At 37.1% G+C, this 24,984-nt stretch overlaps 1 protein-coding gene across 10 annotated transcripts in view; it reads left to right on the top strand.

Moving 5' to 3' along the window:
- NEB (nebulin) overlaps positions 1 to 24,221 on the top strand; it is a 220,411-nt gene extending 196,190 nt beyond the window's left edge. For 2 of the 10 annotated variants that reach the window (XM_058300922.1, XM_058300921.1), the window contains exons 156-179: positions 192 to 302; positions 693 to 803; positions 1,365 to 1,478; positions 2,292 to 2,396; positions 4,300 to 4,404; positions 4,957 to 5,061; positions 5,660 to 5,752; positions 6,324 to 6,416; positions 8,373 to 8,465; positions 8,979 to 9,071; positions 10,110 to 10,202; positions 11,741 to 11,833; positions 12,786 to 12,878; positions 13,832 to 13,924; positions 14,487 to 14,579; positions 16,201 to 16,293; positions 16,584 to 16,676; positions 17,011 to 17,103; positions 17,866 to 17,973; positions 18,080 to 18,263; positions 18,622 to 18,714; positions 19,614 to 19,763; positions 20,047 to 20,153; positions 23,337 to 24,221. In XM_058300922.1, coding sequence (XP_058156905.1) covers positions 192 to 302; positions 693 to 803; positions 1,365 to 1,478; positions 2,292 to 2,396; positions 4,300 to 4,404; positions 4,957 to 5,061; positions 5,660 to 5,752; positions 6,324 to 6,416; positions 8,373 to 8,465; positions 8,979 to 9,071; positions 10,110 to 10,202; positions 11,741 to 11,833; positions 12,786 to 12,878; positions 13,832 to 13,924; positions 14,487 to 14,579; positions 16,201 to 16,293; positions 16,584 to 16,676; positions 17,011 to 17,103; positions 17,866 to 17,973; positions 18,080 to 18,263; positions 18,622 to 18,714; positions 19,614 to 19,763; positions 20,047 to 20,153; positions 23,337 to 23,510 — 2,583 coding nt within the window. In that variant the 3' untranslated portion in view covers positions 23,511 to 24,221. The remainder of the gene's footprint in view (positions 1 to 191; positions 303 to 692; positions 804 to 1,364; positions 1,479 to 2,291; positions 2,397 to 4,299; positions 4,405 to 4,956; positions 5,062 to 5,659; positions 5,753 to 6,323; positions 6,417 to 8,372; positions 8,466 to 8,978; positions 9,072 to 10,109; positions 10,203 to 11,740; positions 11,834 to 12,785; positions 12,879 to 13,831; positions 13,925 to 14,486; positions 14,580 to 16,200; positions 16,294 to 16,583; positions 16,677 to 17,010; positions 17,104 to 17,865; positions 17,974 to 18,079; positions 18,264 to 18,621; positions 18,715 to 19,613; positions 19,764 to 20,046; positions 20,154 to 23,336) is intronic. The other 8 variants (XM_058300925.2, XM_058300923.1, XM_058300924.1 and 5 more) reach the window with 8 other exon arrangements.
- The last annotated feature ends 763 nt before the right edge of the window (positions 24,222 to 24,984 follow it).

Below are 24,984 nucleotides of genomic sequence, written 5' to 3' on the forward strand. Positions count from 1 at the left end.
TCCAGTATTTCTTTTTGGAATTCATCAATAATATCAAACTGCTACAATGTGTTTCAAATGTGTGAGCGTTGGCAGAACTATGTTCAAAAAACCATAATAGAAAAGGTTGTAATTGTTATTTCTTTCTAGGATTGAAAATAAATTGTAATAAAGATTCTTTTTAACTTATCTTTCTTTCCTGCTCACATTAGAAAGAATATAGGAAAGATTATGAAGAGTCCATTAAAGGCAGAAACCTAACGGGCTTGGAGGTCACACCAGCTTTATTACATGTCAAATATGCAACCAAAATAGCAAGCGAGGTAGGGTCGGTTCTGTCTTTTCTTGTCTCTTGATCTAAATAATTGCACCACCTAACTTTGGGGATTTCAAGTTGGGCCCACATATGTTTCATGTGTTTGGTACAAGCACCTAATCTATCACTCATGTTAATTCTAATATTTTTTTATCAATTACCTAATAAATGTGTAATCCTTGTGTTTACTAAAATGCGTTTAATTTCTAGTTTTTTATCTTCCCTTTACTCTTAACAGATGAAGCATATAGTCATTCTTTATTTGTATCTTTACTTACTAAACTTTCAGCTGTTTTAAAATGGAAGCTTTTTTTTTTGGTTTGTGCTTTGGCTCTTCCCCTAAGAGGAATAATACAGACTCCCTTGTCAGTCATGTTGCTTTTGTTTTGTGATATAGAAAGAGTACAGGAAAGATCTTGAGGAAAGCATCCGTGGGAAGGGTCTCAATGAAATGGAGGATACACCCGACATGCTAAGAGCAAAGAACGCCACGCATATCCTCAATGAGGTAGGCTCAGCCAGCTGGCTTGTGTAGAGTGAAGAGACCATCTTCTCCTTCCCAGTCAGGTTACTCCACTGGCAAAAAAAAAGATAAAAAGAATTTTTGAATTTCAAATTCCATATCCAACATGATTATTAATAATTAATATACATCTCAACTTCTGATGAGTTGATAATTTAATGTTGTTTCTGTAGTGGTTATCATAATGTTATTAATCTAATAGTATTTGATTTAACTTGATACATTTAAATAAAAAATAAAAACACCACACTGGTGTGCTGAGTACCCAAATTTAAGCCAAGTTATGACCAAACCAGATTTAAAATTTGCTTTCTACTTTCATTTTCTAAGTAGAGGTGCTTAAAGTCTTTGAAAGGAGACCTCAAGTTCTAAAGAGTACTTCTGTAGTCAGTTTCCCACCAAGTGGAACGGTGAAGGTGCTCACTAGCTAGAGTAGTATTAATACCTGAACAAGTGAGCTGGACTCTGTGTGGACTGATACTCATTCTGCCTATCTATTACCTAGTAGTGAATGTTAGGTAACTTTTTCTGTTAATGTTCCTATAGAAAGAATATAAGAGAGACCTGGAGCTGGAAGTCAAAGGAAGAGGCCTGAATGCCATGGCCAATGAGACTCCCGATTTTATGAGGGCCAGGAATGCTACTGATATTGCCAGTCAGGTCAGTGTCACAATTAGATGTCAGCCTTCCAAGAAAGTAGTTGCAATTATCAGGACTCAAGGTTGTCCCTCTGTTATCTTGTTCATCAGTGACAAGCAAGTGCATCCAATGGCATTCATCTGCCCAATGAAATCTATTGCAATGAAATGATGGGGCCCTTTTGCTAGGCCTGCTTCCACTGCCTTTTTGAGTTTTAGCCTCCAGGGACAGTCAGAGCAAAGGGCAGAAGTTGGCAGATCAAATAGCTGCTAGGAGCTGTGACAGACTCTCTTCCTGGCCTCATTACCGTTTTTTTGTTGTTGTTGTTTTGGGGTTTTTTTTGAAGATACATAGATCACAAAAAATGTTGCCTCATTACCTCTTGTTTCTTAGTTAGTACACTCCTCAGTTGGTACCCAGAATTCTTTCCTTAGAATATTTTAGGTATTCCTCCTTTCAAGGCCTAAATTTAAAAACATAGTTTTAAGAATACTACATTTTCTCATGCTAATTGGCATGGGTCTTTTGCTTCCTTGTCATTCTCCCAGCTCTTACGTCACAAGCCATGCCTTCCTATCTATTGATTACCTCTCTCCTTACTCCCACTCCTTCCCCGTGCCCAACTAGATAGGCAGTCTCTCAATGGCTGGGACTCAGTCTTCCTTTCAGACTCTCATTCTTTAGTATAAAGCTATGAACTCCATAGGAAAGGATGTCTGTTGAATGGTAAATGAATGAATCCTCTTGGAAAAGAAATAACGATCATCTCTTAGTCAAACTGATAAATCTTGTACACATTGTAAACATTTACTTCACTCTGGGTGTTTCTTATAGATTAAATATAAGCAATCAGCAGAAATGGAAAAAGCTAACTTCACTTCTGTGGTTGATACCCCGGAGATTATTCATGCCCAACAAGTCAAGAATCTTTCAAGCCAGGTAAGGACATTCATGGGAATATCAGTCACAGATCCCAATCATGAAGAACAAAAGTCCTTCCATTAGTACTCGAAGTTCTTTCAAATTGCAATTTTGTGCAATAAAAAAGAAAATGTAAGCTTGAATCAGAGTTGAGATTTCTGTGTAGGAATTAAAGTAGATTATAATAGGGAATTTTAAGGTACTACAGAATTCTTGGGAAGTGGATGTGTCTCAAACAATTGAGCTTTTGCCTACTAAATGGGAGGTCATGAATTCGGTTCCCAGTGTGTCCTAAAGACAAGCAAGACAGCAAGCTGACACAACAAGATACCGCAACAAGAGAAACAAGGAGGAAAAACATAATGAGAGACCCAACAAAGGGAGCAGAGGTGGTTTAAGTGATTAGGCACCTCCCCCCACATGGAAGGCCCCGGATTCAGTTCCCAGAATCTCCTAAAAAGGAAGACAAGCACACAACAAACAGACACAACAAAATGCTGGGGAGAAATAAATAAAACAAATCTGTAAAAAAATTCTTACATGATACAACCCATAATCAATGAATCAATATTTCATTATTTTAATATGTGAAGTCCCTTATAATGCCAATGTAAAATCTGCATGTGAATCTGGAAGAAACACAGTAGATGGCCACATTTGGATTATCAACCTCTTTAAGATGAGGTTATGTCCCCAATGCCTCCCATGGGGGATACCCTCCACTTCCTACAAATAGAGAGATGAATAAAAGTAGAATGTCCTTCGTACACCAGGATAGCCCGTTATTTGTTTCAGTCTTTAATGACAGTCTTAATGTTGAGGTTCCTTTCCTGTCCCTCCCTCTTCTGGGTGGTGTCCAGCCTTCCCCTGGTGTCCTACACCCTGGAACTTTTTTTTCCAGACCATTTCTGTTTGTCCTGTAGATATTTTTCTGTGAGGAGAGAGTCCTGTTTCTTTCTAATCTGCCATCTCCCCAGAAGTCCTACCTTCTGCCTTTTTGACATTGCTGATCTTTGAGGAAAACCCCCGCACACAGGGATTCTGTTAGTTACTTTGCTATTGTGTGCTCTCCTGGGACTCTGTTCCAATGTTCCAAAAGGCCTAAAATATGGCCAGTCAGGTAACTTCCCTCCCAATTCAGATCAGTATTTGCCTTTAAGAGAGCAGGTGGTTCTGGGAGCAATGTCTGGGCCTGCCCACACATTCTGTTCTGCAGCTCAACAGACCCAGCCACATCTGCTTATGCCTCAGTGAAAAGCTCCATGTTGCCAGCTGAAGCTGGTTTTCCCCAGGCCCTGGTAATGCACTTCACTCCTGCTGTTAAGGCAGGAGACCCATGTGGATGAGCCAGCAATAGCCTCCCTCTCCCTTCCTATTAAATGCTGAGTCTTGGTTCTGCTGGAAGGGACAGACGTAATACTCACTCACCAAGAGGGCTCTACTTTATAAGCTTCCTAACTTCCTTGAACATTCAAGAAGATACAGGGGAGCAGATGTGGCTCAAGCAGTTGGACGCCCACCTCCCACATGGGATGTCCTGGGTTCAGTTTCTGGTGCCTCCTAAGAAGAGCAAGAAGGCAAGCTGATACAACAGGCTGGCATGATAGGCTGACGCAGTAAGCTGATGCAATGAGATGATGCAACAAGGAGATACAAACACAGGGAGCAGATGTGGCTCAAGTGATTGAGTGCCTCCCTCCCACATGGGAGGTCCCAGGTTCAGTTGCTGGTGCCTCCTAAAGAGAAGGCAAGCAGACACAGCACGCAACAAACATACACAGCAAGCAGACAGCAAGCACAAACAACGAGGGGGAGAGTAAACAGAGGACTTTCCCTCTGCTGGGCCAGAAAGGCTATTTTAGGTCCCACTGGCCCATACGCCCAGTGTTCATCCTCTTTTTTTCCTGGACTCTATTCCCAGAAAAAGTACAAGGAAGATGCGGAGAAGTCCATGTCGTATTATGAGACTGTTTTGGATACTCCAGAGATGCAGAGAGTTCGGGAGAACCAAAAGAACTTCAGCCTTGTAAGTGTTCACTGAATTTGTCACACAGCCCACTTGTACCTGTGATCAGGTGGGGAAAGCAGGAGGCGTCTGGGTGCACACACTTTGGTACCCCACCCTGCAATCGGGCTGCTGAGCAGCTGTGCACTTCTCCTTCCCCAGGAAATGTGTGTGTGAGTCCTCTATGGGCTCATCAACCCCACATCACAGCATGAAAGAGAGACTGTTCCTTTCTTGGTGGCTTCTAGACACTGAATGTAAACTTTCTAGCACCATTTCCCTTTGGGGTGGAATCTGTCTTTTTCTAACTTTGTTCTAGACGAGGAATACTTAAAAATAAATAATTTGACACATTATAAGTTTTAGGGTTTTTAAAAATTAGTTTCTCCACAAAATTCATATTAAAGAATTTCTCTTTGGCTATCAGACCATGATTATTGTGGCATAGACTTTGTTTTAATATACGACTTTAACTTTCTTTATACCATATAGGACAAAAATATATAAAACAAACAAAATATATACGTACAACAATGTTGAAATCTTAACAAGATGTTTACTCTTTTCTCATAGCTCCAATACCAGTGCGACCTTAAAAACAGTAAAGGAAAAATTACAGTTGTACAAGACACACCAGAAATACTGCGTGTTAAAGAAAATCAAAAGAATTTCAGCTCGGTATATTTGCTCTTTGTTTTCTACTTAATGCTAACCTAATAATCCCATTCTCCTCTTTAAAAATATAGTAGCCTCATGATAATTTAGACAATTGACATCTAACCTCCCCAGTAAATACTAGCAGTTATTTATAAACTTCCCCATACTTTGCCCCAAAATCATTACTCCAGAGATCATAACTGCTAACAAAGTAACTGATTAAATTTTTTAATCTCAGAGCAGTAGCATGTGTTGTCTTCCTGCAGGCAGATGGATTTCTTTTTGTGTTTGTGATCTCTTTTATTAGCCTTCCTCCAAATAACTGACTGACTTTGCAGTTCTCTAGTGGATTTTGTGTTTGATGTGGGATTTTTTAAAAAATCAACTCTTCCTAATTTTCTCTTATTAATATGGAACAATAATCTCAAGTGGTTTGTGTTGTGTATAGTCCAAGTCGCTCGCACTGGTGTGGGCAACATGAGGTGCAGTGCTCCAGCACTTAGCTAGGAACGTTTCTCAAGTGTCTTGTTTTCACAGAAGCCATGCTTCCAAGACTTTCCCTAGGAATTGCTGGTGTTTCCTTTCTTCTGTGTAACACTCCCTGATTCTGAATGCCCAGGTGTTATACAAAGAGGATATCACCCCAGGCACGGCAATTGGAAAGACACCTGAGATGATGAGAATAAAGCAAACCCAGGACCACATTAGCTCGGTAAAGATATGGGAGACCCACCTGTAAGATTTTCTCTCTCCCCTTGACAATTTACATTGATGTCTGAGCTGCACTCAAAACATGTCAGCAAAAAACAGCTTAAGTTGGTTAAATAGCAGTTGGTCTATACCACCATATGGTGTGAGCCATGGTGAGACATCTCACATTTAGTTCAGGGCTGTAGCAGTTCTCAAGAGGGAGAGGTTAGATATGGAAAACCGAGGATTGTAAGAGAGTAAAATGTGCTAGAGTCAAGAATCAACCCTCCTGGATCCATGTATGTGTACATTTCTTTCCAAGGTCATATGAATTGTGGGGAATGAAATGGGAAATATAAGAGGCTTTGGTCTAAGTATGGACCTCCCAGCCCTCCCCCAAAGTCAAGGAGAGAGACCAGTTGTCCTTGAGTGCTGGTCTCCTCTGACTCTATCTGAATGTGACCCTATCACACTAGAGAGCTTGTGTTATTTAAATTGTGAATTTAAAAAAATGAGACATACATGCACGTTGGGAAGGATATCTAGCACGTACTCATACCTTTCATTTCCCGGTTTGTTTTTTATATTTGCAGGTGAAATATAAGGAGGCAATTGGACAAGGAACTCCAATTCCTGACCTGCCTGAAGTGAAGCGTGTCAAGGAGACACAGAAGCACATAAGCTCGGTAGTGGCATATACTTCAGCATGCCTTTGTGTGATGGTCTCCTCCCAATTGCCAGGCTAGCTGTAGCTCGTCCTTCTCCCTCCCACCAGGGCTTCCCATGCCTTGGGGATGTTGTGAATCCTCTTTCTGTTTTGAAGAGGGCACTACAGTTTGCAAAAGTAGCCAAGAAACCTCGAGTTTGACATACTCCAAGAGCAGCAGGGTCTTAGCCTCTCGATTGATCATCATGCCTGCAGTTTTGAAAGTAAAATGTCCTGACAGTAGTAATAAGGCTATAGTCATTTAACCAAATATTTCTGGTATGTAACCAAAAGCATATACATTTAAGCATAAAAAGTAATATAAGTAATTTCTATAAATATATATATCATAGGAAATTTCAGGAAGGCTCTTACGTCCATGCAGCCTTCTCCCCTCCCTTTCAAGATGTCTTGCCCTGTATTTTCTGCTCTCCTTATTGTATACGCAGTGCCTATTTTTTTCTGGCTGTCACCTGCCCACAATGACATAGTATATGAAGCCTATTCTCTAACAGGAATTTTAGGTATGTGTGCACGGATGAGGACAGTGGGGAGGGGCGGCCAGGAGATCCCCACATCTGAAATATCAGGGTGCAGGTCTCCTGACCTTCTGGCATGTTGGCCGTGCCTCTGCCTCTGCCCCTCCCACTCTCCCGTCACCAGCAGCTAGCTACTAGCCAGGCATGATGGGAAGTTGGGGGACTCTTTGCTGATCATGACAGGTGAGGAGCTCGGTCTTAGGGTTCCCTTGGTGGCAGAGGGAATGAACTCTTATTTGATGTCCATTAGGAGATACTTGCTATTCCTCTTGTAGGTCATTCCTGTCATTTAGATCTTATTCCTTTTTCACTCCCTGCTTATGGTCCGGATTTCATTTAGGATTTCATTTAGGATTTAGACTTCATTTACAGCTTTGTGCCCACTAACCCAGGAAAACTAGCTGGTGGCTCCCTTGTGACATTTGCTTGCCCTTCTTGCCTTCCTCTGGTTTTGCTGTTCTGTTGTCCGTGATCAGTTCTGCAGCCTCCCTGGGGTGGAGGGGAGGTGGATCAAGGTAGAGAAACACAACTTTGTTACCAAGTTGGTAGATTTTTAAAGATTCCTAATATTTCCTAGCAAGACAAAAATGTCACCACTAGTTTGTTACTAATTTTAAGAACTAATCTGTGACACAAACCCCTAGGTTTTTCATGACTCTTCCCACCCTCTTATACTTCTTAGAACTCATCCATTTAAAAAGAACGAAGACTGGAAATTCTTAATATTAACAGGGAAGGAGGCAAGAAGCTCAGGCATGAAGGACGTTTAACCTTTCAGTCAATTTTACCACCCTTTGATACTAACTCTAAAAAGTAGGGATTCCCCCCAATTGAAAAACACTAGTGTATATGATCCAGCAATTGTCAGTAAAAATGTCAGGGAAAGAAGCCCTTACTGAAAAACAAACTGTTAAGTCTCCTCACTTATAAACAAGGAGCCCCTTAGGAATTTTCATTAGAAAATGCAAAATGAGCAAAACTCTCAATAACCCTGAAGGAATAAAGTATCCTGTGACTAGAAAAATCAGAAACCAAAGACCTGTTTATTAAGGACAAATCTACTGAAAACCTACTATACTCAAGTCACTAATTAGGAATTATAAAATGGTTAATTAAATTTATTATCACTACTGAATGCATTTTAGCAGTGTACTGAGTTTTGACTATAGAAAGTGTGTAATTTGGTAGCCAGCGTTCAGGGAAGTAAGATAACTATTTTTAAAGAGAGAACACAAACCTTTATGCAATTTCTTTTCCGTATTCCTTAAGTATCATATTGGAAAGCTAGATTGTTTTTATGGTACAAATGAGTTTCTAACAAATAGCCCACATGAAACTGTAATCAAAAGGATTCGTGGCCATTTTACCTTTCTGGGTATTCTAATTATCTTCTACAGGTTATGTATAAAGAAAACTTGGGAACAGGAATTCCAACTCCTGTCACTCCAGAGATTGAGAGAGTCAGACGCAATCAAGAGAACTTTAGCTCGGTATTTACAAATCTATCAAATAAAAAACCCTATCCCATAAAAAATTGACTAGCATAACCCATCATCCTCTTTTAAAAAGTAACACCTTAACAATTGTGTGTGTGTGTGTGTGTGTGTGTGTGTAGGGTGGAGGGTTGTGTGTTATTACCTGACCAAAATCATCTGAACTTACACAACGCGACTCACTTTTCTGATTGCACTTGAACATTTTCAGCAATTGACACGTGTGAGTCCCTAGACCTGAACTGTAGTGTGAGCAGCATTAACACGAGATACTTCATCTTTATACTCATATACTGTAACCAGTGCTTTCCGTTGTAATTTTGGTTCCCGTAATTAGCATCATAGAGTTCATCACTAGAATTGGGAAGTAAAAAGTAAAAGAATTATCCTTACTAAATATTGCTCACTAAAAAACCCCCTCCTCACACTCCCTTTCTCCATAATTTCCTCCCTTCCTTACTCTTGGTGCTTGTTTTGAGTGTCTTCTGGGTACTTTCTTGCATCTCACAGGTTTTGTACAAAGAAAATTTGGGGACAGGAACCCCAACACCTATGACTCCAGAGATGGAGAGAGTCAAACGCAATCAAGAGAACTTTAGCTCGGTATTTCTCTGGGGGCAAAAAAACCTCCCTTAATTTTTACTTAAAATGATATTTTAACCCATTACAAACATTTGATTTTCTTCCTGTGAAATTACTAAATTCATATAATGAAAATAATGATACCAAATATTACCTCAGTTTTCAACCCCAATCTAATTTAGTATCCACTTTAGTTCTGGTGTGAAATTTTAACAGTGTTTTCCCTAAAACATAGATATTTATCACTTTCCTTAAAAACCGGTAACACTTGGTGTCTTCTTCCTCCAGTCCTCCTTTAATAACTGTAGGTGTTTCTAACTGGTGTGGCACAAGTCAAAAGTAAAATCTAACAGCCCTTCAAAAGGCGAATGTTAATAAGAATTTTATTTGTGTTTATTATGGCTATGTTTGATATATTCCTTCAGTTTGTAGATTTTCTCTCTTTTTTTTTTTTTGGTTTTTTTTTCTTTTTTTTTAATAGCTTTTCTTAAAAGAATGTGATTCAAAAGCCAACATAGCAATTCATAGTAACTCAGAAATATAAATTTACTGGTCTCAGCTAGTTTTTGTATGTCATGCAAGATATAAATAGGTTTTCCTTTCAAGTATTTTCAGACCATTGAAAAGCTAGTATTTATTTAGGTTTTAGTATTTATTAGTAATACTGGTTAATATCTGTTTTATTCCCCAAACTCTCTTTCTTTTTTTGATTCCCTAATTTAGTGTTACCAACAGCTCATAGTGGATATTACCTTCAATTAGCTTGAACTTTTTGACAAGACCTAATCCTCCTGCCTTCTTCGAGAGAAGGCCTACAGAAGTCAAGCTGCTCCTGCGCACAGCAGCTGTGTGTATAATGCCACTTAGAGACAGACATCAGACTTGGTGTGAATAAGTGTCCCAAGGTGGTCTATAGCTGCTCTGTCTCTTTAAATTATTTCAGTCTACTTTACTTTATCATAGAGCAACAACACACATACTTTGAGAGACTCTTTTAAAAGTTAAGTTTTGGAAAAAGATGTGTCCAGGCTGATTTGATTGTTGATTTTGTGCACACAGATATTGTACAAAGAGAACTTGAGCAAGGGGACCCCTTTACCTGTCACTCCTGAGATGGAGCGAGTCAAACGCAATCAAGAGAACTTTAGCTCGGTATTTGGGAGAAAGCTCCCTTTAACAACATATTAAAAATAATAACGTCTATAAAAAAACCTCACTATTAGTCCTTCTTAAATAATCAATTTAACAAATTCTCTTTTAATCTCACCATTTAAATCCTTCCTTTTTTCAGATTGTTACTCACCATTTGATTCTAATGTTCTATTTTTTTTTCTATAATAGTCCCTTAAAACTTTTAATTTTTTCCTTTCCTTCTCTTTCCACCTTTTATGTTACTGCTGGGACTTTTGAAGTTAATTGATTTCCAACAAAACCACCAAGTGATTATTTACTTGGACCTTTTTATTAGTAGTAGTGTTAGGTGTTTCTGGATTAGCATGGTAAGAAAAGATAAAGGACTAAGTCCAGATGTAGAGATAGTGGCTTTTGCTTGAGAACAAGGTTCACCTTGAAATAGATCCCATCTGGTTAAGCAGCAGCATTGAGAAAGAAAATCATTCATATTAGAGCCAAAAGCAATCTCATTTTGATATCCCAGACCATTTCATGAATAAAAATTCCATCCTTCTGATATTTTTTAACACATAAATCAGACCTCGAGTTTATATGTGATGTTATTTTATTTTTATTAATAATGTTTTTGCTGAAGAACTCTTTTTTTACCCAGACTATGAAATTATTCTTTCACATAATTAGATCAGTAACTTTCTCTGGTCCCAGTGTCTTTGTTTTGTTTTGTTTTCCTTTATGTTTAATTACTATTTACTAACCACCTTTCATTTTGTTTAATTTTCTGTGTAAGTTAGTGTGTCTTTTACAATGTTTTATTCACTGTTTTCTCTGTGGTTTTATTATTATTCCTTTTTTTAATAGGATTGCATTATTTTTCAAAATTATTTTTCAATTATTTTCTTCTCTATTAGAGACAGAGTGTTATTGTTTTCAAGTGTTTGAACACTTTAATATCCTGATGGTCCTGGACAATTTCTTTTTATATATAGTGACCATTTGAGTCAGTTTATGCACAGGATACATTTAGGCAAAATTGTGAGGTGGTACATAGAGCTGTTTTAGATGCTGTGGGAAATAAACAGTGGCATATATTAAAACAATGATAGTAGTATTGTAGACTATCTCTACAACTTGAATTAATAAAGACCAATTTTGCCATATTGCATAGATCTGGCCCAGGTTTTAAATATGTTATACTGCTAAACATTCTATATAAGAAAAATATTTCCCAACCTATAATGATTTAAAACTTTTTTTTCTATTGTACATAGGCATTTGGTGCTTTTGTGAAATCATTTGTAGATTTATTCCCTCAATTCATAGCACAGGAAATAAATATTTATATAGACAGGTTGGAGTAAAAAGTTGAGTATCAAATGCACTGGCACTTCAGGTACAGAAAAGTGGAATGTGTTCAGATCTGTGCTTGAAAAGAAGTGTTGACCTTGTGAATGTCTTTCTTGTCTGAGGTCTCTGGTCTCCCAGTAGGTTCCCTACCAGGTAGATGAAAGGACCACTTTGACTGTTGTTTTTCCTGGATGCTTTCTTGTGTTATACAGGTGTTGTATAAAGAAAACCTCGGGAAAGGAATTCCAATTCCCATCACTCCAGAGATGGAGAGAGTCAAACACAATCAAGAAAACTTTAGTTCGGTATTTAAAAGAAGGGAAAAAACAAACAAACCCCTTAACTATTTTATAAACTTTTTAAAAAGATTAATGGCTAGATTTAAATCTAATCAACTTATCCCAATAAAATATTTGACACGCATCTTATTCACAACATAATGCTGCTTTTTCCTATGAATCAGTTTCCCTATTTTGGTTGAGCATTAATAAAATAAAATAATTTGAGTAATTTAAGTGTTTAGTATTATATTTCAGCTTAACATTCTCTGTGTCTAAGCACCCACATTTATCCTGCTTTGGCAAACTGAACCTAGAGCTTACAAAGGTTTATTAGCAATGGTCAAACTGTTGTCCTTATTTCCTATTCTAACCTTCTCTGTCTCTACCGGTATTTGTACAAAAAAACTTTGTTGGGTGTTTTTTTCCCTAGCATCTTGTCGTTCCTTTTCTTTTGCGTTAAAAATAATTCCTCCCAACATCTTCACCAAAACTAAAAATTAAGTACTTTGACTTCTTTTGAAAGTTAACAAAAGAAGGTTTGTATGTTATCTTCATATAAACAATGTTTACAAACCCAACATCCTTATGTCATTTTTTAATAACATTTCCTATTTGGAAATAACTTCCTTGGTTTTGTTTCTATCTCCTGCCCTTTTTTATTTTTCCCTCCTCATAATAAGCTGGAGAAGACTAATTGTTCCTTTTCATGGCGTTCTTCGTTGCTCAGTCCTGCAGAGATTAGTTCAAACAACAATAACAAAACTTTCTTTTCATATTTCTTATTTTCACTGCTCTTTCCTGCATCCCTCGCTTTTAAGGATATCTTTGGGATCGTACAGTTTGGGTCTTACAGCTGCTGGTATTTTCCTTCCTCTAACTCCCTTCTCTTCCTACCTCCTCTCCCATCCCTCACCTGCCCCAAAGGGGGAAAGTGATTGATTGCTTTTTCTGTTCTGGCTACTTTCCTATTATACAGGTGCTATACAAAGAAAACCTGGGGACAGGAATCCCAATCCCCATCACACCTGAGATGCAGAGAGTCAAACACAATCAAGAAAACTTTAGCTCGGTATTTAAAAGAAGGGGGGAGAAAACACCCTTTAACTATTTTATAAACTTTTTAAAAAGATTAATGGCTAGATTTTAAATCTAATCAACTTATCCCAATAAAATATTTGACACACATCTTGTTCACAAATAATGCTGCTTTTTCCTGTGAATCAGTCTCCCTATTTTGCTTGAGCATTAATAAAATAAAATAAGTTGAGTAATTTAAATATTCAGTATTATATTTCAGCTTTACACTCTCAGTGTCTAAGCCCCCACATTTATCCTGCTTTGGCAAACTGACCCTAGAGCTTACAAAGATTTATTAGCAATGGTCAGACTGTTGTCCTTATTTCCTATTCTAACCTTCTCTGTCTCTACTGGATTTGTACAAATATTTGTAGGTTTGTTTTTTTTCCTAGCATCTCGTCGTTCCTTTTCTTTTGCATTAGAAAGAATTTCTCCCAACATCTTCACCCAAACTAAAAATTAAGTACTTTGACTTCTTTTGAAAGTCAACAAAAGAAGGTTTGTGTGTATGTTATCTTCATATAAACAATGTTTACAAACCCAACATCCTTTTATTTATTAACATTTTATTTATTAATATTTCCAATTCAAAAATAACTTCCTTGTTTCTACCTCTTGCCCTTTTTTATTTTTCCCTCCTCATAATAAGCTGGAGAAGACTAATTGTTCCTTTCCATGGTGTTCTTCGTTGCTTGGTCCTGCAGAGATTAGTTCAAACAACAATAACAAAACTTTCTTTTCATATTTCTTATTTTCACTGCTCTTTCCTGCATCCCTCGTTTTTAAGGATATCTTTGGGATCATACAGTTTGGGTCTTACAGCTGCTGGTATTTTCCTTCCTCTAACTCCCTTCTCTTCCTACCTCCTCTCCCATCCCTCACCTGCCCCAAAGGGGAAAAGTGATTGATTGCTTTTTCTGTTCTGGCTACTTTCCTATTATACAGGTGCTATACAAAGAAAACCTGGGGACAGGAATCCCAATCCCCATCACACCTGAGATGCAGAGAGTCAAACACAATCAAGAAAACGTTAGCTCGGTATTTTGGAAAGAAAGGGGGAAAAATGTTATTTAACCTCATAATTATATTGATTCTTAACTCTTCTTTTTTTAAACCTACGTCCTGTCCTTTGCTTCTAAGGTAACTTAGCAAAAGGACACACCTTCTTATTCCTATAGGACATATTACTATGGATTCTATGTTTTATTTCAGTTCATCCTGATTCTTATTTCATCTGATATTTTTAAGCATTTAGAAAAAATGTCTTTTACTTTGTTTTGACAACAAAATCAATTTCTAACAATGGCCATGTGATTTGTGGGGAGGTACCATGCTCATAGAAATGGGAGAAAAAAAATCCAGAACTCAGCCTTTCCCTGGCCTTCCGCCAGCAGTTGAGGGCCTGCTGCCCTAGAGGGGAGCAATTGCCCCATCCTAATGATGGCTTCCGTTAGAGTGGGCATTTTGCCACCGTGTAACTCCTGGCTCCTTGGAATACTGTGCCAGTTTGTAACAAGGAAGTTGAACTCATACTTTAAAACTTTACAACAAACAACATGTTATTTACGATTGTTTTTCTGGATGCTTTCTCATCACACAGGTGTTGTACAAAGAAAACATGGGCAAGGGAACCCCTTTACCTGTCACTCCAGAGATGGAGAGAGTCAAACACAATCAAGAAAATATTAGCTCGGTACTTTGGCAAGAAAAAAAAACACAAAAAACCTACTACTTTAATGATTTAAAATAATACATATTAATCCTACTCTTTAAAGACAACTTGAATTTTGTGAATTTCTTTACCACATTCATCCTTCTTCCTATGGGGCTGCTCCCAGCCTTAACCCTGTAATAACACGGCTTCAGTCCATAATTTGAAGTTCTAATATCAGGCAGTAACAGATTTTCCTATAAAGCATCCTTTTGCTCATCCCCCAACCTACCCTCTATCCACCACCCCCAAGGTCTCTTTGTTTGACATACTCATGAAATTTTGGATGGGGATGTGTGGGTTGGCATCGGACATGTAAGAACGGGGCTTTTTCCGGAACATTGGGATTATGCTTTAATTGTGATTTTGCATTTATGGCTTTAGTTCTGATTTGATCCGTCAGATTTGGACAACGAGACCTTGGGGGAAAATAAACTTTGGTCATCTCCTTCAAGGATAAAGACATAAATTAAGACCCAGGAGTGGTTTTGACATTTGGTTATCTACTTACTTAAAAAGTAAAGTGTCAATAGGACTGCTTTTTGTTTTACCAATTTTAGGTTTGTTCTTTTGCTTGATCATGTTCTTTAACTGCTAACTTTAGTAAACCATTTCCTATAAGCTGTTCCTTGAAATATTGCATATATTTATAAAGGACTGATTACCAGGGCATTGGGGTTCGTGTGGATATTATTTTAGTAAATAAGTTAGTTAATGTAGTGCAATTTACACTGTCTCTTCAAGTTTCTCCAACACTGGAGCACAAGCCTCAAAATTTAGCATGCTTCAGAATTGCCTGGATGATTTCTTAAACCACATTGCTGGATTCTGCCCCTAGAGTTTCTTATTCAAACTCTCTGGGGTCAGATAATTTGCATTTCTAACAAGTTCTCAGATGCTGCTGCTGATCTTGCTGTCCAGAGAAACAGACAGCAGAATTGTTCTTCTTGAATGCCATTTCCCAAACTGCCAGTGTTTCCAAGAATGACACTGAGTGGAGACACTGAGGTTGAGGATTCGTCATGATGTGTTACTATGTTTCCTAATGATTTGTCATAAAAGTGTCAAAAACACTTTTTCCTCACTGACATGTTTGCTGTTATACTGAAGCAAGAGGCAACGCACAGATGATAAGGGCAAGGAGAAAGGGTTGGGAAAATCCCTTGTCTTGCTCGAGAGCTTACAACTTCACTGGTAGGTCTGTATTAGTTTAAGTCCTGAAAAAGTGTCCAGTAACTAGTTGCAGGCCTGACCTTCTTAGTATATTCGGTCCCATGCCTGTAACTGCAGTTTAGATTACCTGTCAGGTTCTCATCTTTCATAGACTAGAGATAAAATAAGGGTGACTGCTGGTCCCTTTCGGAATCCCTGCAGTCCTCTTTTGCAGTCTGCAAGGATTTCAGGGCACAGTCCTGCTCTAGAAATGTGTGTCTTGTTATTACTACATTAAACTGCCTTTAGAAGCATATACCCTTCCATCACCCCTTACTTCTCAAATAGTTTGACAACCCGATCCTCATAAAAAGTTATGTGTTCTTTTAAATCTTTGTAATTTTAATTCTGTTTTTCTTTTTGGGTTTTTGGATCCATTGGACTCACATAGGTTTTGTACAAAGAAAATGTGGGGAAAGCCACCCCAACCCCTGTCACTCCAGAGATGCAGAGAGTCAAACGCAATCAAGAAAACATTAGCTCGGTATTGTCTCCAAAAAACAAAAGTGCTTTTGATTTTGCAAAGTAACCCCTGCAGTTTGGCTGCTCCTAACCCCATCCCACGTTAAAAACAGAATGTGTTACATTTCAGTCTCTTCTAAAGATCGTACTACACTTACATTGCCATTAACTATTTTTAAAGCTTTCTTCGTGAGAGCTGTTATCACTAATAGTAGTCAATTAAGCATATAGTTTTTCCCTCCAAATTGCTTCAGTTTAATAACCTGAATATTGCCTCCACGTGACTTTTGGATACAACTTTGTATCTCACAGGTGTTATACAAAGAGAACCTGGGGAAAGCGACCCCCACACCCTTTACTCCCGAGATGGAAAGAGTCAAACGCAATCAAGAAAACTTTAGCTCGGTATTTCAGACAGGAAAAAGAAATGTTTAAAATTTTAACAAGCCTGGCAAACATGGTTATACTACTAATTTATCTCACAGTTTTTTTTCAAAACTTTTGTGTATCTTTTAAAATTCTTTGCCCACTTAAAAGTCAACAAAACCAACCCATCACCTCAAACTGGTTTACTTCTTCCTTAATATTTTGCTTTATACAATAACATTTTAATGGCTTTCTCTTCCTGAGGTGTTTCTTATAGAGTGTGATATACTTGAGCTATAACCCCAACTAAAAGATGGTTTTCTGAACAGATTTTCTGCTCTCTGATATCTGGATGTTCTCTTGGCTCCTCTAGGTATTGTACAAAGAAAATATGAGAAAAGCAACTTCAACACCTGTTACTCCTGAGATGGAAAGAGCTAAGCGCAACCAAGAAAACATTAGCTCGGTATTTTTTAGGAGTAAAAGGAGTAGTGAAACAACTTAGAAAATAATGTTTTAATATCATAAAAATGGGCACTTTCTTATTCAACTGAAAATCTACACTAAAATTAACACAGCTAAGACATGTCAATTGCCAATATTGTTTCTCCCAATTCATTTCACACTTTACCCATTTTACTTTATGTAGTTTTACATAATCAACTGTAACAAATTGACTTCCTAACACCCTTTAATTTCCTCACCTCTATGTTTAAGGTACTCCATGAAACAGATAATACTCTGAAATGAGTACCTTCTTTGGCTTTGATATTTTTGGTTTTTAGTGTCTGGAGGACCTTCATTTCTGTGTTAGTATGTTAGTGTGTGTAATCTGGACAAAAACCTAAGAAAACAATCACTTGTTTTAAAGCATAGCTCTTTCAAAATCTCTTCATTATCATATTTAGTGCTAAATACCATAGACTATTCTGGTGCTGGTACTACAATTCCAAGCAAATTCAAAAGGCCACTTTTTCCCTTTTCCTTTCAAAATTATACTGTGCCCACTCTACTTTGAAAATGAAAATTATATTTTCAAAGTCAAAACCAAGTCCTTTCTTTTCTGGCGGGAACCCTTTCTGTCCTCACGCTAACCCCTCGTCCTGGGTCCCTTCAGTTGACTCAAGCTCGCCTCACCGGCAACTTTCATCTCTCCCTGCTGGAAAGGTTTGGAGGCTTCAGAATTAGGACAGCGGCGCGTACTCACTCATGGTGTCTCCTCCATCAGGTTCTATATTCGGATAGCTTCCGGAAACAAGTCCAAGGCAAAGCTGCCTATGTCCTGGATACCCCGGAGATGAGACGGGTGAGGGAGACCCAACGCCACATCTCAACGGTGAGTCGAGGATTCTTCAGGCGTGGTAGGCTGGCCGGTTGTAACATATAAAAACAGAAAGGGTCACCGCATCCTGCCTTCCTAAAGCAAATTCATGAAATTCCAGGTGAAATACCATGAAGACTTTGAGAAACACAAAGGTTGCTTCACACCAGTGGTGACAGACCCTATCACTGAACGAGTGAAAAAGAACACCCAGGACTTCAGTGACATTAACTACCGAGGTATTCAGAGAAAAGTGGTAGAAATGGAACAAAAACGGAATGACCAGGACCAGGAAACTATTACAGGTATTTGAAGCCTAGGTGGGGGAAAATGAACTTAAAATCAAATTAAAGGTGGACAGAAGAACAAAAGTGACATAATCTACATCAAGGCAAAGGATAAAGGACCTCACAAGGTCTACTCATTGGGTATAAAAGAGAGGTCTACTCATTGGGTATAAAAGAAAACCCCCATAATTTCAGTTGGCAACGCTGGCCATTGATTCCACCTAGGCTTTGTGGTCCTCTGAGGAGCAGACATGACTAGAACCTAAGAGAAATCAGTGTTATCCAATCATGCTTTTGTTGTTTAAATTCATGCCTTGGTTTCCAAGCTTTGGAAGGGTCCAAGAGCACCTTTTCTGATCGTTCGCTTCATTTTCAGGTTTACGTGTCTGGCGTACTAACCCTGGCTCAGTTTTTGACTATGATCCGGCAGAAGACAACATTCAGTCCCGAAGCTTACACATGATTAATGGTATGTTATGCCAAAAATGCTTACAGGCTGACATAAATATCACCAGTCATTGGGTTAAAATCTATGACTCTTAGGTTTTGAAGTTTTCTAGGGTATTCACTTTTCTGAGTCTCCCATTCAACATGAAACACCAACTTAACTAGAGGGCCAAAATCATTTTCTAGACCAGTTCAAGTTTGAAAAAGATTTTGTTTCACTGCTTCAGAGCATATCTCCTTTAGTCCCCATTATCATCATTTCTTTAATTTTTCCTAAAGTAAACAAGGTAGTAAATCTTTTTATTGGGGAAATAATGAAAAAAAAATGCATAGGCAAAGGGAAGAGATTGGATTTGAACCACAGCTATGTTCTGAGCTTTTTTGTGTTGGGGAAGAATATTCATTCAACAAAACAGGATGCACAACTATTTGATCTCTGTTCAAGTTCAAAAGTATAATACATGCTGCCAGTCCTCAAAGGGTTTATACTATAGTTTAGTGATGAAGAGAGACAAGTAAATCAGTGATCCTGATGTATAGTTTTAAAGGTCTGCACCCAGTATTGTGGGAATATAGAGAAAGAGCATCTAAATTAATCTCGAAGTTAGGGAAGACTTTCTGGAGAAGGTGCAGGTAGAGTTGAATGTGAATATTACTATCTGTTGATCTCAGTGAGGCAGAAAATGGGTAAGAGTAATAGTGAAGGTTGTACCACTAACCTGTTACATGACCTTCAGTGATATACCTAAGCTCTCATCTGTAAAATGAGGATAACTGTGCATCAAGAGTTGTGAGCATTTAATCTATGGAAAACCACCTAAAACTATGCTTGGGGTGGGGGGGAGGGAGGATCCAATTACGTAGGGTTTACTACTGTGTAATTTTCATCTCTTCTTCCTCTCCCAATCCCATTACCCTCAGTCCAAGCTCAGCGCCGTAACCGGGAGCAGTCACGCTCTGCCAGTGCTCTGAGCATCAGTGGGGGCGAGGAGAAGTCTGAGCACTCAGAAACGGCTGTCCACCACCTCTCCACCTACAGTGATGGGGGTGTCTTCTCCACAGCTGCAGCAGGTACAAGGGGATGATGCTGACTTGGATAGAGAGAGCTGTAATAGCCGTTGAGTTAAAAAAAAAAAAAAAAGAAATGAGAAAAATCTGGGTCTTTTATTTTAATGAAAAAATACTAGAATTGTGGAAGACCACTTTCATTAACTAATATTTATTAGGCCATTGTTTTTTGAAAATCATTCTTTTAAGTTGTGGAAGAGATAACTCTGCTCAGCTGCTAAACACAGATATTAAATTATGTATATCCATGTTTTCTCCTTATAAACTATTTTTCCCTCCCTTTCAGCTTACAAACATGCAAAAACCACTGAACTCCCGCAACAACGATCATCTTCAGTTGCTACCCAACAGACAACAGTATCTTCTATCCCATCTCATCCATCTACTGCTGGAGTAAGTAAATAAGAAATATTTTACTCAAATCATCCTTATTTGTTTATATTTTCAACACCAATTATAGGTATTTCAGTCTTTTTCTTTATTTCTTTTGAACCAAGTCTTTATGATTTATAATGTTCTTTTTCTACATCTCATGTTAACAGTAATATCAGAAAGCCTTCCCTATCAAAACCAAGTAAATTTATTAAAATGCAATGATTTAACAAAAAACCAAAGCATCAGTTTTGGCTCATCAATACCACCCACTATCTTAAATTAAAACATTTATTGCTTGGAATTATTCTCCAAGAATGTACATATATATACCCATATATGAACACATATCTACATGACATATTTTAGGTCTCTCCTATTAATATATTCTAAAAAGGTAAGCAAATCATATTCACAACTCACCAGGCTGTTTTAAAACCCTGGATCCTATTCACAATGCCATTAGAAAACATATCACTTTAAAAATAAACTGAACTGGTAATGAATAATATTTAGATAAGGAAAACTATCTTTGCAAAAGCAAATAAAAGACCTAAATAAGTGTTGGGAATCTTTATACTTCAGGAAAGAAATATTGTAAAGTAGTCATTTCTCCTGAAGTAAATTAAAAATTGGAAGGCAATTCTTATCAAAACTCCAAGGGCATTTTTATTTTGAAATGTGCATGTTAATCCTAAAATTCATTTGAAAGAGTAAATATGCATGCATAACCAGGCAAATTTTGAAAAATGGCAATAGGAAAGAACTTACCTATTGAAGAGTAAATATTATAAAGCCATCATAACTAAATATGGATTTGGTATGGGAATAGATTTAAAAAAAGATCAAATCTAAAAATGGACCCGACAAGAATTACAAATCTGAAGGAAAGGAATTATTTAATAATTATATGACTTGGGATAAGATATCCATTTAATGAAAAATATGTAATAAAATTGGCTATAATATCAAAGCATATTTAAATTGCAGATGTCCCAAAGATCTAAATGCAAAAAACAAAACTGTAAAAGTACTATAGAAAAACAGAGGCTATTTTTTTAATAAGTGGTTAGGGAAAGACTTCCTAAGCAAGTTCCAAAATCTAGAAGTGTAAAAGAAAAGATGGATTCGACCATAAAATTTTAAATATTTCTGTGACAAAACACACACACATCATACTGGGGGAAAATATTTACAATATACATAAAAAGATTGATTTTTGGAGTGCTTCATACTTCTTAAATTTAATGACAAACTACCTTATCCACCAAAATAAGACCTGAAAGAGTATGAATAGATAATTTACAACAAAAGAAATCAAAATGGTAAACAAATAAAAGGTGTTTACCATGACAAATAACCAGAATTATGCAATTAAAACAATAATAAAGTACCATAATAGAACATTAGAATAGCAAATCAAAAAAAAAAAAATTAAACATGCATACCATTTCACCTGAAACTTCCATCTTTAAAAGCTTTTTCTTCAGAATATTTGCCCAAAGATAAACACTAGGATATTTATTACTATCCTAATAACACTAGGATATTTTTAAAAATTACTAGTAAATATCTAGCTAAATGGAAATTGCTAGTTTATGGTATTACTAAAGTGTAGAATTCTCTGCAGCAAAGAATGAGATTGACTATGCATATTTATATGGGAAGATCTCCAAGTTATGTTAAATGGAAAGAACAAATCAGAGTATTTACAGTATTCTTCTGTTTATGCAGGGGAAAAAAACTGTGAATGTGAATATACATATATTTCTAAAATGCAAGGTAAAATATATAGGTTATGTACCAAATTGCTAACCAGTGGCTGCTCTTATGAGGAAACTTTGGGTATTTTCACTTTTTATTATTTATATATCCAAATTGCTAACCAGAACTTTTTTTTAACATTAAAGTGTAGCTTTTAGAAACATTTACTACTAGTATCCACCCAAATTCCCTACATAGGAAATGATACACAACATTGCTATGGTTTTTCAAATTCTTCTGCTCCAGAATGCAAGATTGACCTAGTACAAGGGACAAAAAAAAAGCCATAAATAAAATCAACACACTCTTGTTTCTCTGTATGTTGAAAACACATGCACACATATATATTTATACACATAGACAGCTTTATTGGTATATAATTAAAATACTATTAAGTTCATAATTTAAAATGTACAATTGAATGGTTTTCAGTTTATTTAGAGTTGTTCAACAATTACCTAAGTCTAATTTTAACATATTTTCAACACCCTAAAAAAATCCTTCTTCTCACCAGCAGCCACTCCCCAACCCCATTCCCATACTGACCCTAGCAACCAATAATCTACTTTCCTTCTCTATACGTTTGCCTGTTTAGGACATTTCATGTAAGTGGAATCATAATATGTGTTGTGGTGGTGGTGGCGGCGGTGGGCTTCTTTTACTTAATGTTTTGAGTTCATCCATGTTGTATATGTATCAGTATTTCATTCCTTTTTATTAACAAATAATATTCCATCATATGGATAGACTGCATTTTATCCATACATCAGCTGGTGAACATTTGGCTTATTTTCAGTTTTTGGCTATTAAAACAATACTGCTATGAACATTCAAGTACAAATTTGGGGGAACATATGTTTCCATTTCTTTTGGGTATATATCTATGAGGGGAATTGCTGGGTCATATGGTAACTCTACATTTAACATTTAAAGAACTACCAAATTGCTTTCTAAAGTAGCTCTACTATTTTACATTCCCACTAGCTTTTGAAGGTCCCCATTTCTCCACATCCTTGGCAATACTTGTTTTGGGCTGTCTTTTTTATTATAGCCATTCTGGAATGTGTAAAGTGTTTTGTCATTGCAATTCTAGTTTGTATTTCCTTTATGACTAATGACATTAAGCATCATTCATGTTCTTATTAGCCATCTGTATTTCTTTGGAGAAATTTTTGTTCAGATTCCTTTTTTTTTTATTTTATTGAATTGTAAGATTTCTTTATGTTCTATATACCAGTGCCTTACCAGATGCTATATGATTTATGAGTATTTCCTACCATTCTGTGGGCTATTTTTTTACTTTCTTGGTAGTTGCACATTCTTTTCTGTGCAACTTAAATTTATGGAGTAAGCCATAAGAGATCTTACAATTAGGTATTTGGGTTAATTGTTACAAATCAAGTAAGTAATATTTTTCCTTTTCTTCCACCCCACAAATAGAAAATCTTCCGTGCCATTTACGACTATATGGCTGCTGATGCGGATGAAGTGTCCTTCAGAGATGGAGATGCTATTGTAAACGTTCAAGCTATTGACGAAGGTTGGATGTATGGCACGGTACAGAGGACCGGCAGGACAGGCATGCTCCCAGCCAACTATGTGGAAGCTATTTAAGTGCTTCAAACCTCCATCATGCCTGTCTACAGGACCTACAAATCTGCAGTCTATTATTACTCTTGACTCTCCACTATTACCCAAGTTCTCAATGCCTAATGGTTTTTCTGTGTCAATATATGATAGTACCATATAGTTTCTATAGAGAACCCTAATAATTTTCCAGTAAAATGAATGTTAGTATCACTAATCTTTCCAGTTATTAAACTAGATTTACTTTTCTCATTATTTTTTGGACTTGCACGTAAAACTTAGAAGGCAAAATATAGCCTATATGTTCTTTATTTTAGAAACTGCCATTATCAAATTTTCCTTTGGATTTTTAATAAGTTAAATTTCAGAATAAACATTTTTAAAGCTCTGGAGTATTATATTATTGCTATGTCAATCCAGAGTCTTTCTCTATCATAGAAATGTTTAATGTTTCTTTTTCCTCTTAAAAAAGGATTCTGAACATGCCACAGACATTAAAGGAAAAATGGCAGAGATAATCACCTTTTCCTTGCTTACTGACTGCTGATGCTTATATTTCTAATCCACTTCTAAACTGATAATCATTGTAAACTGGTAAATAATAAAATCTGTAATTCTACAACCAGATCCACTGATGGAATGAGCAATATTTATTTTTAATAGTTGTAAGATCTACAAATAAAAAATTACAATAAAACAAATCCCTTACATGACTTGCCTTAAAAAATATATCTAAACTTTGAAAAAATATCCTTTTAAAGAGAGTAGGCCTTTGCACAGTGCTGCCGCGCACAAGGAGTGCCGTGCCACATGGGGGTGTCCCCCACGTAGGACTGCCCCACGCTCAAGGAGTGTGCCCTGTGAGGAGAGCCACCCCACGCGAAAATAAAAGCACAGCCTGCCCAGGAGTGGCACCACACACAGAGAGAGCTGATGCAGCAAGATTACACAACAAAAAACAACAACACAGTTTCCCAGAGTGGCATGACAAGAATGCAAGCGGACACAGAAGAACACACAGTGAATGGACACAGAGAGCAGACAACGGGGCGGGAGGGCGGGGGCGGGGGAGGAGAAGGGAGAGAGAAATAAATATAAATAAAATAAAAAATCTAAAAAAAAAAATAAAGAGTAGGCCTTCTCAAAATATCCATTCTTATGTCCAGCAAGTTTCCCTGATAGATCAGATTATCGTTTTAGAAACCACTCTGAAATCTTCCCCATCTGTATTCAGTGTGAAGGCAGAATGTGGCTAAAGATAAACGGGGGAGTACCAACCAATAATGGCTTAACGTTTTAGTTTACAGACTATCCTTTCTAAAAGGCAAATGATCTATCTGTGTAACTTTAGAGCTGTAGTAATACTGTTGTCCTGAAGCTTCTGAGTTTATCTCTCTTTCTCTGAGACTTTTGGAAAATGTGAACACACCAGTGAAGAGTGTGCACTTTTTTTTCTTACGATTTACTTATTTATTTCTCCCCACCCCCTCACTGTTTGCAC

This window comes from Dasypus novemcinctus, chromosome 7 (assembly GCF_030445035.2).
Source record: "Dasypus novemcinctus isolate mDasNov1 chromosome 7, mDasNov1.1.hap2, whole genome shotgun sequence".
In the NCBI taxonomy this organism is placed as follows: Eukaryota; Metazoa; Chordata; class Mammalia; order Cingulata; family Dasypodidae; genus Dasypus; species Dasypus novemcinctus.